General features: G+C 38.5%; 1 protein-coding gene across 3 annotated transcripts in view; it reads right to left on the bottom strand.

Moving 5' to 3' along the window:
• The window catches only part of MYO6 (myosin VI), a 77476-nt gene that overhangs the window by 35571 nt on the left and 30563 nt on the right, over positions 1–11342 (bottom strand). For all 3 annotated transcript variants that reach the window (XM_009076943.1, XM_009076950.1, XM_009076958.1), the window contains exons 11-15: positions 11133–11277; positions 3018–3175; positions 2394–2485; positions 1261–1333; positions 215–342 (exon numbers count right to left, since the gene is read on the bottom strand). In XM_009076943.1, the coding sequence (XP_009075191.1) occupies positions 215–342; positions 1261–1333; positions 2394–2485; positions 3018–3175; positions 11133–11277 (596 nt within the window). The remainder of the gene's footprint in view (positions 1–214; positions 343–1260; positions 1334–2393; positions 2486–3017; positions 3176–11132; positions 11278–11342) is intronic.

The following is an 11342-nucleotide window of genomic DNA, read 5'->3' as shown; positions in this document are numbered from 1 at the left end:
AGCAGGATATTAGAATTGTCTGAAGGCTTAAGCCTTCAGTGAACTTTCCAGTAAACCTAATAACCAAACTTGTCCCTAACAAAAGGATACGGATTGTGTAGACTGGTGTGGTATGAGATTTCTTAGGAAAGGTTTTCATTAAATTGAAGTGTTACTATCAACTGTTCCAAGAACTGTTTTATTAAAACAAGACAGACAGCAAAAATAAACCTACAGAGAGCCTGAAATGATCCTTGTGTTTTTGGTGCACAACTGAAGTAAAATGCTGGTCACTTGGTTGGGGAAGACGATTTTCTTCATCCAAAATATCCAGTATCCCTACTAATTTTGCTTCAATCAAATCTGTTAATAAAGCAAAACATATTTACAAAACTTGAATATATAAACTCATACTAGAACTGAACATTAAATGTCTAAGTGCTGATGATCCAATTTTGTATAAAAGCATCCAGGGAAAGCCATTAACACAAAATACAGAAACTCACTGCAAATTAATTTATGTATCTGTGTAGGATTCCAACTAAATCAACAAGTTCTAATTCACAGAACATGAGGAGAAAAGACCAGGCAAGGATTGTTAAGATTTTTACTCTTAAGTCTCAAGTTGAATTTAGCCATCTAACTTCCCAAAAGGTGCCTAGATGTTCCCATGGTATGATCACAGATCTTTATGGGATAATTGCTTAGATTGTTAAGGAATTTTTTTTGAGCTTCCATCCATGTTTCAACACATGTCAAAACTAAAAGATTAAAATTTCCATTGACAACAGGATCCAGGGAGAAAAGTGAAATGAATTTGTTTTAGGAAAGGCAAAACAGATTTCAGCATACAGTGGTAGTTTCACAACTTGTGTTACAAGAACAACTTGTTGCATATGAGTATGTTGCCTTGACCTCTCTCTCATGTATGTGTTGCCTTGACCCCTCTCAATCTCTGTCAGCTTGAAAGCTGACAGAGATTCATGCCCTTGACACTGTTAGATGCAAGAATTTTGCAGCTTTTGAAATGTTTTTCCCTTATCTATGAAACTGTTCTTGTAAGAGGAATTTTTACTATCTACTTTTTTTCTGTGGAAAGGATGAAATGACTAATGCTTGTACTCCAGCAATGCCTAGGAACTCTTACCACAGACTGTGAATGTATGAGGCTATTTATAAGATCATGAAATTACTAGAGCTACACATATTTTGCTTCTTCTCCTTGAAGCTTTATTTCTCCATGACACTAACGAATAACTTGACATTTCAAGAAGCACATACCTATACAGTCCTGATTATCTACATAGCGCACTTCATTAACCCCCAGGCCTTCTTTCTGGTAGAGTTCTTGTTCCTAAAGAAAAAAAACGCAATTGAAAAGAGAAAATACCACTCATCTTTAGAGTTCTTGTTCCTAAAGAAAAAAAATGCAATTGAAAAGAGAAAATACCACTCGTCATATTTTTTTTTTTACTGACCCAAAATTTATTTTTTTTTAATAAACATGAAAGCTTTTAAAAATATATCATCCCCCTTTATTTGGCATTGGTGAGGCCACACCTTGAATACCACGTTCAAGCTTTGGGCCCCTCACTTTAAAAAGGACATTGAGGCACTGGAGTAAGCCCAGCTAAGGGCAACGAGGCTCAGAAAAGGTCTGGAAAATATATCATATGAGGAAGGGCTGAGGGAGTTGGGTTTGTTTAGCCTTGAGAAGAGGCTCAGGGGTGACCTCATGGTTCTGTACAACTTCCTGACAGAGGCTGTAGAGAGGTGAGAGATGGACTCTTCTGCCATGGCTGCAGGGAGAGGACTAGAGGGAATGGCCATAAGCTGAGACAGGGAAGATTCAGATTAAGTGTTAGAAAATAATTTTTTCTCTGTTAGGGTGTTCAGGTACTGGAATAGGTTGCCCAGGAAGGTGATGGAGTCACCATCCCTGGAAGAGAGTAAGAGGCATTTGGATCTGATGCTGGAGGATATGGTTTAGGATTTAGAGGTTCCAGCAGAGTGGCAGGTTAATGGTTGGACTATATAACCTTAGAGGTCTCCTCCAACCTTGATGATTCTATGATTCTATATCATGAATCAATACATATTGGAGAACTTCCTTACACAGCTTAATATGTTCCAACTTGACTGCCTTAATGACAAGCCCATGGAATTAAATATTGCCACTATGTATGACTGTCCAGTGTTTGGATACTTCATTTTAAAGAATGGTAAAAAAGAAGAAAAAAAATATTGCTGGTTTTCAAAAAGCTATATTATTTTCTCAGACAACCGATTTTTTTAACCCAAGAATAATGTGCGACCTTATGAAAAGCAGTGCTACTTTAATTATCTCTTAACAAAACAAACAAACAAAAAAGTAAAAAAAAAAAATCCTCAAATATAACCTTAAATATACTTACCTCTTTCAGAATTCTTTCATTAAAAAACTGCTGCAGCTTTTCATTACAGTAGTTAATACAGAATTGTTCAAAACTGTTGCGTTCAAAGTATTCTGAAAGACAGAGTTAAACTTTTATGTCACCGTTCCAAGAATTTATATTAAATAGCAAATAAGAGAAGCTTCACAATGCTAATATTTAAGGATGTGTTCAGATCCATATCTGTTTCTTTCAGCAAAATAAAAGCTATTGCAGATTTTCAAGTTGTACACATGACAGATCTAAAAATATTGCAGATCATATTCCTAAGACGGATGACAGACAGTTGGCAGCAAAGCAATGCAATATGCTACCATACACTGTAATTGTACCAATACATCCTCAAGCATCCATGCTAGAACAGGCTGGCACAGGATATCATAGCTCGAAAGACCTGAAAACCAAACCTTCTCTTGGACAACTTCAGCAGGGCTAGAGCACACCACAAAACATGCCCTGTTCTGAATCTCAGTGAGGCAGAGGACAAAAGCTCAATGGGAACTATCAACACTAAAAAGAAAACTCTCCCACTCTTCAGCACAGAATTTATCACTGAATCTTTTGTGGCAAGAACTGACAACTGGAAATTATTTTAAGTATACTTACCAAACCCAGCTATATCTAGAACTCCAATGAAGAAAGAAGAAGTCTCAAATGGAAAGCACTGGTTTACCCTTTTCACTACATGGTCAAACAGATGACTATAGACTGTTTTAGCCAAGGCATCACGAGCATTGTTTGCTTGTTCCACTTTCAAGGGTACCCTAAAAATAACCAAAAACACAGATCTTATTTTTCAGAATTCCTTACTTTGCAATACTGAGATTAGACCCTAAACTTAAAGACAGCCTTTCTAATTGCTGTAAATCAGGATGCAAAAAAAACCCTGAGCTCTAAGCTCAGGCAGGAAACAAACTTGCCAAGTCAGACTATCACACCTGTAAAAAGAAAGAAGACTGTTTCGGTATCATCAGTAGAAATGAGATGCAGATGTTTTAATAATTTTTTATTAGATAATTGGGAACTATATTGATAATTGCCAGAGAACAATATTTAAGACATATACGTCCTCACCTACAAGAAATATTTCAACTATTTACGAGCTGCTTCGTTACAATAAAGCCATCACTCCCAATGTACCCCACTTCCTCCTTCTCCCCACTTTATATACTCAGCATGATGTCAGATGGTATGGAATATCCCATGGGTCACCTGTCCTGGCTGTGTCTCCTCCCAACCTCCCATGTAGCCCCAACTTCCTCGCACGTCCTCACCTACAAGAAATATTTCAACTATTTACGAGCTGCTTCGTTACAATAAAGCCATCACTCCCAATGTACCCCACTTCCTCCTTCTCCCCACTTTATATACTCAGCATGATGTCAGATGGTATGGAATATCCCATGGGTCACCTGTCCTGGCTGTGTCTCCTCCCAACCTCCCATGTAGCCCCAACTTCCTCGCCAGTGTTACAAGAAGCGAAGCAAAAAAGGCCTTGGCTCTGTTCGAGCTCTGCTCAGCAATAACAAAAACATCTCTGCATTATCAACCCTGTGTTCAGCACAAGTCCAGAACATAGTCCCATACTAGCCACTGTGAGGAAATTAACTCTACCTCCACCCAAACCAGCATAGGTGGTGCATAACCAATTTTAGAACTTCTCAAGCAAACAGAAAATGTACATCTAAAACACAATCTCTTATCTGATCTATTCAGTAAGCCCTATGTCCAAGGTTTAAGATGTAACCCATATAAACCTGTGCTTTCACCCAACCAGGTAGTTTTCTGTATACTGAGAACTGGCAGGTCAGAGAAGCAAAACTTAACTCTACACAGCTGTGCTGGTTCTGGTTGGAGTAGAGTTAATTTTCTTCAGAGTAGCTAGTATGTTCTGTGTTTGGGATTTTGCTGAAAACAGTGTTGGTAACACAGGGATGCTTTCATTATTGCTGAGCAGTGCTTGCACAGAGTCAAGGCCTTTTCTGCCCTCACCCTACACCACCAGCAATGAGGTTGGGGTATACAGGAGTTGGGAGGGGACACAGCCAGGACAGCTGACCTCAACTGACCAAAGGGATATTCCATACCATAGATGTCATGCTCAAGAATAAAAGCTGGAAGAAGAAGGAAAGTGGGGGATGTTCAGAGTTACAACATTTTGTCTTCCCAAGTAACCATTACGCTTGGTGAAGCTCTGCTGTCCTGGGGAGCTGAACACCTGCCAACAGAAAGTGGTGAATTCCTTGCTTTGCTTTGATTGTGTGTGCGGCTTTTGCTTTACTTATTAAACTGTCTTTACCTCAACCCACAAGGTTTCTCACTACTACCCTTCCAATTCTCTTCCCCATCTCACCAGGAAGGAGTAAGCGAGTGACTGTGTGGGGTTTAGTTCCCTGTGAGGTTAACAGCAGCTCACCCTTATCACTTCCTTCATTCCACAGAATTCATAAGCACTAAACTAACTCACAATTATTAATTTTTTTCTTTCTTTCGGGGATGATACTTCTGATGCAGAAACATGAGACTGATGGAGATCACTTTCTATTGTGACAGGGAACCAGAGACTCTGTTCACTAAGGACACCTGCAGCTACATTACATTAGATAGTAATTAGCTTTAACACACAATCTTGTCTTCCACTAAGTATCTCCTCACTTATCTTAAGGTAATGAGTACTGACAGAAATCTTATCTTATAAATAGAAGGAAGGTACCTTTGCATTCTGTTCTGATACGTTTAAGAGATCAGAATACTAATTCCCATGTCAGCTGCAGGACTATTACATAATACAACACACTACAATCATTTATGCTTTATGTATCTTTTTAAACAACATGGCTAATAGTCATATTTCTAAAGCATGTATTCACAAAATGGTCCTGTTTTTCAAAACAGAAATTTCTGCCATTATTAAGTAGAATTCCAAGGACTGCTTGAAACCTTATTGTTAAATTTCATAGTATGCAGCAGAAACCCATGCAAAGAAAACTTAACCCTTCAAATGCATTTTGCACAGTTGGAAGTACAGAACCAGAAAATAATGCTGAAATTGCAATGAGACAGTAGATACACAAGAGCCCTCTTACAGAACCCATATTCAGAATGAGTAACTTCCTTCTCATGAACTTGCTTTCCCTCAGCAATTCTTTTCCTTTGGTCTGCACACAGACGAATCTTTTTCTTCCTCCTGTTTCTTGTCTGAATAGGAAAAGATAAATTCTCCTTCCTCCTTTTCACCTTCTCCCCCTCTCCTCCATCCATCAGCTATCTGTAAGGAACAGGGGAGAAATTTCTCCAGCCCTGGCAGTGTTCCAGGTCAGGTTGGTCTAGTGAGAGGTGTCCCTGCCCATGGCAGAGGAGATTGGGACTAGATGATGTCTAAGGTCCATTAGAAACCTTTTATATACTATGATAGAATTTTTCAAATTCTAAGCTCTTTGTTAAGGCTGCCACAAAAAAAACCTTTTGGTCTTCCTGCTAATTTCTTCAGCAAGATTTCCACTGATCTAGAGTCTGAGGCCTAGGGGAAAGCACTCTGATAGGCTGGATTCAGCTTGTAGACAATTGCAGTTCTCAAACACCTCCTAGAACAAATAAACTGCAATTAAAAATATGTATAGTTTGCACATGATTAACAATAATTAAGGGAGAGAGAGCAGGTGAACTGACACCCATCAATTACTGTCTCCCAATACAGTAACTGGTTCATAAATAAAATGGCCTGGATGAAATAACCCTACCTAGTAAAATACTTATAAAAAGAAAGAATATCAGCAGCATATTTGTACTTTGAGAAAAGCTGAAATTGCAGAAACAGTAGAAAAAAGCTTTTTTAAAAAAAAAAGTTCTTCCAATACAGACATCACTACGATTACTAAAAGAAAAGCATTTTGGTAGAAAATGTACTGTAAAAAAAGCTGGAGGACCTGGAATGATGTACCTTAATTTTTTCACACCGTAAAATAATTTACTTTGTGATGATGTAGTCCCCTTTGAAATTCTTACTGGAAAGGGAGAAACTGAGTAAGAGACTAGCACAGTGCATTTACAGTCTAAGGAAAGCAGCAGATTTTGAAGCCTAACACATTACTTCTCTCTGTAAACACACTTTACATGGATGGCAAAAACATCAGCCAACAAGGTGATCATTATGAGCTTTTGGGAGACAAGGACAGATAAAAATAGTGCAGCTGTCAAGTCTCCCTGGCAGTCCACTGCACATGAGTATCTAATAAAATTCAGAGAGATAGCATTTAGCATCACCCTCCTACTGTTCCTTGTTGGCTGCACTGTGCCCAGCAGAACAAAGCCTTTGTTTTACTCTGAGCACAGTGATTTCAGCTGAGCTATTTATTCACTGTGACCTATTAGGACTCACATGATCTACTTGCACACAAAAGGTCCCTAAGAAAGAGAGAGAGAGAAATCACTAGCTCTTTGGGTTGCGAGAACAAAACAAAACAATGTACTTGTCAAAACTCTAATACTGATAGCAATCAAATAGTTTCTAAACTATATTCTACCATAGGAAAAAAAATGGTGTCTATTTAATAAGTATATAAAATAGTCCAATACACTTTTCTTATACATGCAGTAAAGCATATAAGAAGATACTAGTGTATTTATCAGCATATATTTTCTTTTAGCTGTGCAAGTTTAGAAAGTGCTAGAGAAAGAGGTTTAATGCATGAATCCTTGAGATGGTGTAAGGAGACCTCTGAATTAATTTTTGCCACTCCCAAAATAAAACACTGGGGATAAATAAGATCTACTGGCACGAAAACATAGCTCCTTGTGTTTGCAGACTTTTGAAACAGTACACTGCTAACAACGCCCCAGGCTTATCAGGATAAATATGCTGAGCAGAAAATCTTTATGGTTTTAATCCAAAGTAAACTGGAAGCTGTAAGAAAAATTGTATTTGTTCATATGAAACCTTCCTTGGCAGTGTCACTTGAGATGTGGTTAGAGGGAAGCAGTATATTATGATGCACCTCTGCTTTAGTGCTTGATATGTCCCACCAAATGTTCTCAAAAGGAAACTAAACAGACAACTTTATCTGTGTGTTATGTGTACAACAGCCAAAACTAAACTATTTTCAGAGGCTGAATCAGCAGTTCAGTGAGAACATGGATACAATTTGGCCAAAGCCCTTCTGTATTTATTTAACATTTCCACTTACAAGGAATGTGAAAGTAAGGGCATTTTCACAAAATGGTCTAATAATGCTGAACTAAGAAAGCAGAAAATCTTGGAAACAAGATTATCATACAAAATTATTTTCACAAATTGATAATGTAAAAATCCACAAGATATATTTCAGTAAAGTAAAGCATGTGGTATGCTTAGGAGGATTCAAAACCACAGATGCAAGATGAGAATAACCAGGTAAGCAGTAAATCAATCAAGAAAGATCAGCAATTATAGTGGTTCACAACCTGAATTAAGTAAAAAGGGTTACTAACTTTCAAAATCTGCAATTCTCACACTGCCATTCATTAATATGAATACCATCTGTACAATATATCATTTTCTACACTATTGTTATCCATAATAGTGGTAAAGGTTGTCCTGGATGACTATATCAAAGATTTTTGCTGTTGATTGAGACATGGTCTGGAAGAGAGAAGTAGTAAAACTTGTAAAAATTGACCACTGGAGGCACTCTGTCCTGCAAGACTGACATCTTCCTACACTTAAAGGTTGCAATAAAGAGAAAAAAAACTGATTAGTAACTTTCCATATCATCTGATAATGCAGCAAGATGATAGTGACTAAAGGTCCCCAATTTCTAATAACTGAGGGAGAGAGAGGAAGAATTTACAAACACTGTCTGGAAATGGACTGCTGAATGTATTATGAAGAGATCTAGATCTGTAGGCAGAATAACATATCCCACCCCCCTCACCACCACCACCACCCCAAACCATTTTTCACTGCATTATAACTTCTTCCAGTCAGTATGAAGTTCTAACTCTCGAATGACTGTTCTTTCAAAGTACAGAAATAAGTAGACCATCAAGAAGTCTACTTGCTTCTCTCTCTAGAAATGCAACTCCAACATCAGCTATTTGGCAATAATGTATTTTACTTGAACAACAGCCCATATCCATTTTAAACTTAAGACTCCTGAATATGAGTTAACTCAGAAGAGCTTAGAAATATCCCATAGCCCATAGTTAGCTCAGAAATATCCCATAATGTTCAAACAACACGGGCAGCCATGGATGATTTATTATGCTCAAATTTTGGCCAGGGAAATCAGTTTCACCTTGGAGATCAGGAAAGGGGCACTGAACAGTATTTCCACTACAGCTATTTCTTCTCCTGCACAGAATTAGCACTTGACCACTGAAAACCTTCACTGCTCAAATCCATTACATCCCTTGAAGACTTTTTTAAAAAGTCAATGCTCTCAAGTGCTCAAAGATCAACTTTCTACCTTATTAGTCTCTCATAACCTAAGCATGCAGTAACTAATAGCTGCTGCCTTTACTGGCCAGTCCCATACCAGGGTTAAATCAATCAGCTCTTGCTTTGTTTCAGTCCACAAGTTTATGAAATGTTAACAAATACTTCATACTGTAAGTCATAAATAATAGTACAAAGTTTCAAAAGACAAAATATGTAAGGAACTTAAATAAAACCACATTCATGCATATAATTATTACTTGTGCATATTTAACTTCTGGTGCAATGCACATAAAGTACTTCCAATTCTCTAAAAAAAATCTGTTTCCATAAGTCAATAAGAAGCACACGTATTCTTCCAGTGCCCGAATGTTAATTAGTTTCCTAATTAAAAGAGGGTAAACCTTGAATTAAAATTACTTTTAATGTGTTCAAAACTGTTTAGCCCAAGTTCAGTTTTTGATGCAATGTTTTCTTGATCTCCAGAAAATACACAATATGGAAAACTAAGTGTTAAATCAGGCAATTCAGTTGCAGGCAGCTTAGCTAGCATCCCTGACAGCTTCTGTGCTCAGATCAATCTCAAGAAGAGACAATTTGTGGTGGAAGCTAGAGGTTTTTCATAAACAAAAGCCAACTGCAATGAAATCATTTCTATGAACTCAGTTTCACAAGAGTCATAACTTTCATGGTATAGAAATGTTATCATCAATGCCATGTTTATGTGTGTTCTTATTCCTTCTCCATGTGCATACAGAAAAAATAACTATCCTGCTTCTGTGTCTAGGAATTAACTTGATAATAGCTCAGAAAAAAAAAATTACCCACTTTCTATTAAATTTATCCTGCTCCACTACTTATTTTTTTTATGAAACACTAAAATTTACAGTCAAGATTAAAAGTTTGTTTGCCAGCAACAGTAAGAAACAGTACATTTTTGGATTACCATTTGCAGTGATGTATTTATAGCTGAAACTTAATTTCAGGAGAATTGGATGTGGCAAAATCAGCGACACTCATCACTCAGACATTAAGAGGGGAGGATATTCTGTCCTCTGACTAAAGCCTCCCAGATGATCACAGGGCAGCACTCACATGAGCACTGTGCAGCTCTCATGGCAAGACAGATTCATACATCTCCTGAAATACTTTAGGCACAGCATTAACATTCCTTGATACACTCTATCTGTTAAATCTCTCAGCATATCAAATTTGCTGCAGGCTATGGATGTAACAGGCTGAGTGCTATACCCTCTTTGGCCACACAGCGTACTCACTAACACACGAGAAGGTTTTATAAGACATGATGGTGACTTATTCAAAGCTTTTCTTTTCCTGAAGAAAAGCCTTCTAAGTCAGCCCTTATACAACTGCCACTCTTCCAAAAAAACTCCAATGACCTAACAACAACGAAACAAGCAAGCCCAAACGTCTAAAAATGTGCATTTGGATCAAGTGGATTAAAAAATAAAAAAATATTTGGGAGAATATTAGACTGAAAATGTTAAATAAAAATATTAGACATATAGAAAAATATTTTAAATAAAAATATTAGAACATTAATAAAAACATAACTAGAAATATTGGGAAATATCATAAATATTAGAAATAAAAATATTAGGAACAAATCAAAGCCCTGTTAAAAATTTGTCATCTCAAAATGATCACTTGCATGATGGAAAGGCTGTTTCTGTTTTGAAGGGGCTAACACCAAGTCTGCTACTCTTCTGCACTCAAGCTCTACCAGGGGAGGTTTAGGTTGGATATTAGGAAGAGATTTTTTACAGAGAGAGTGCTCAGGCATTGGAATGTGCTGCCCAGGGAGGTGGTGGATTCACCATCCCTGGAGGTTTTCAAGCTGAGACTGGATGTGGCACTTAGTGCCATGGTCTAGTGACCATGGTAGGGTTAGACTCGATGATCTTTGAGGTCTCTTCCAACCTGGTTGATTCTATGATTCTATAGGACAATGGGATTGTACTTATGTTTGTCAAACCATTAAAAAAGTACTTTAGATATCTGCACTTAGGCTGATTTCAACCCAGTTCACACTTCCAACTCGTCAGTAGGGGTTTGGGGCCACTTTTCCCCTTTCCCGATGGATCAGAAACAGACAGACAGTGTCGGGATGCAGATCCCGAAGGATTCGGGTGGGATGGCTGAGCAACAGGTTACCTCCGGGCAGGTCCCTCCGGGCATGTACCAGGGGCAGAGTGGGTGGTCTGTTAGCACATTTGTCCCCCCACTCCCATCCCATCCCATCCCATCCCGTCCCATCCCATCCCGCAGGGAGCAGGCAGAGCACTCACTTGATGACCGTTCCTTTGGTGCCCCCTGCCGTGGTGAGCATGACACGCGTGGTGAGGCTGCCACGAAGGTCATCCTGGTCCAGCCCGAGCAGAGTGGCACAGCGCTCCAGCGCGGGTTGGCTCTGCGGCCTCAGCGTGCAGCCCCCTGCGAACACACACACGAGTTACACACACACACACGAGTTACACACACACACACGAGCTACACAC

This window comes from Acanthisitta chloris, unplaced genomic scaffold, assembly GCF_000695815.1.
Source record: "Acanthisitta chloris isolate BGI_N310 unplaced genomic scaffold, ASM69581v1 scaffold12280, whole genome shotgun sequence".
Classification (NCBI taxonomy): Eukaryota; Metazoa; Chordata; class Aves; order Passeriformes; family Acanthisittidae; genus Acanthisitta; species Acanthisitta chloris.
Note: the sequence above shows the minus strand (reverse complement) of the source record. Positions and strands in the feature narration are given on the sequence as shown.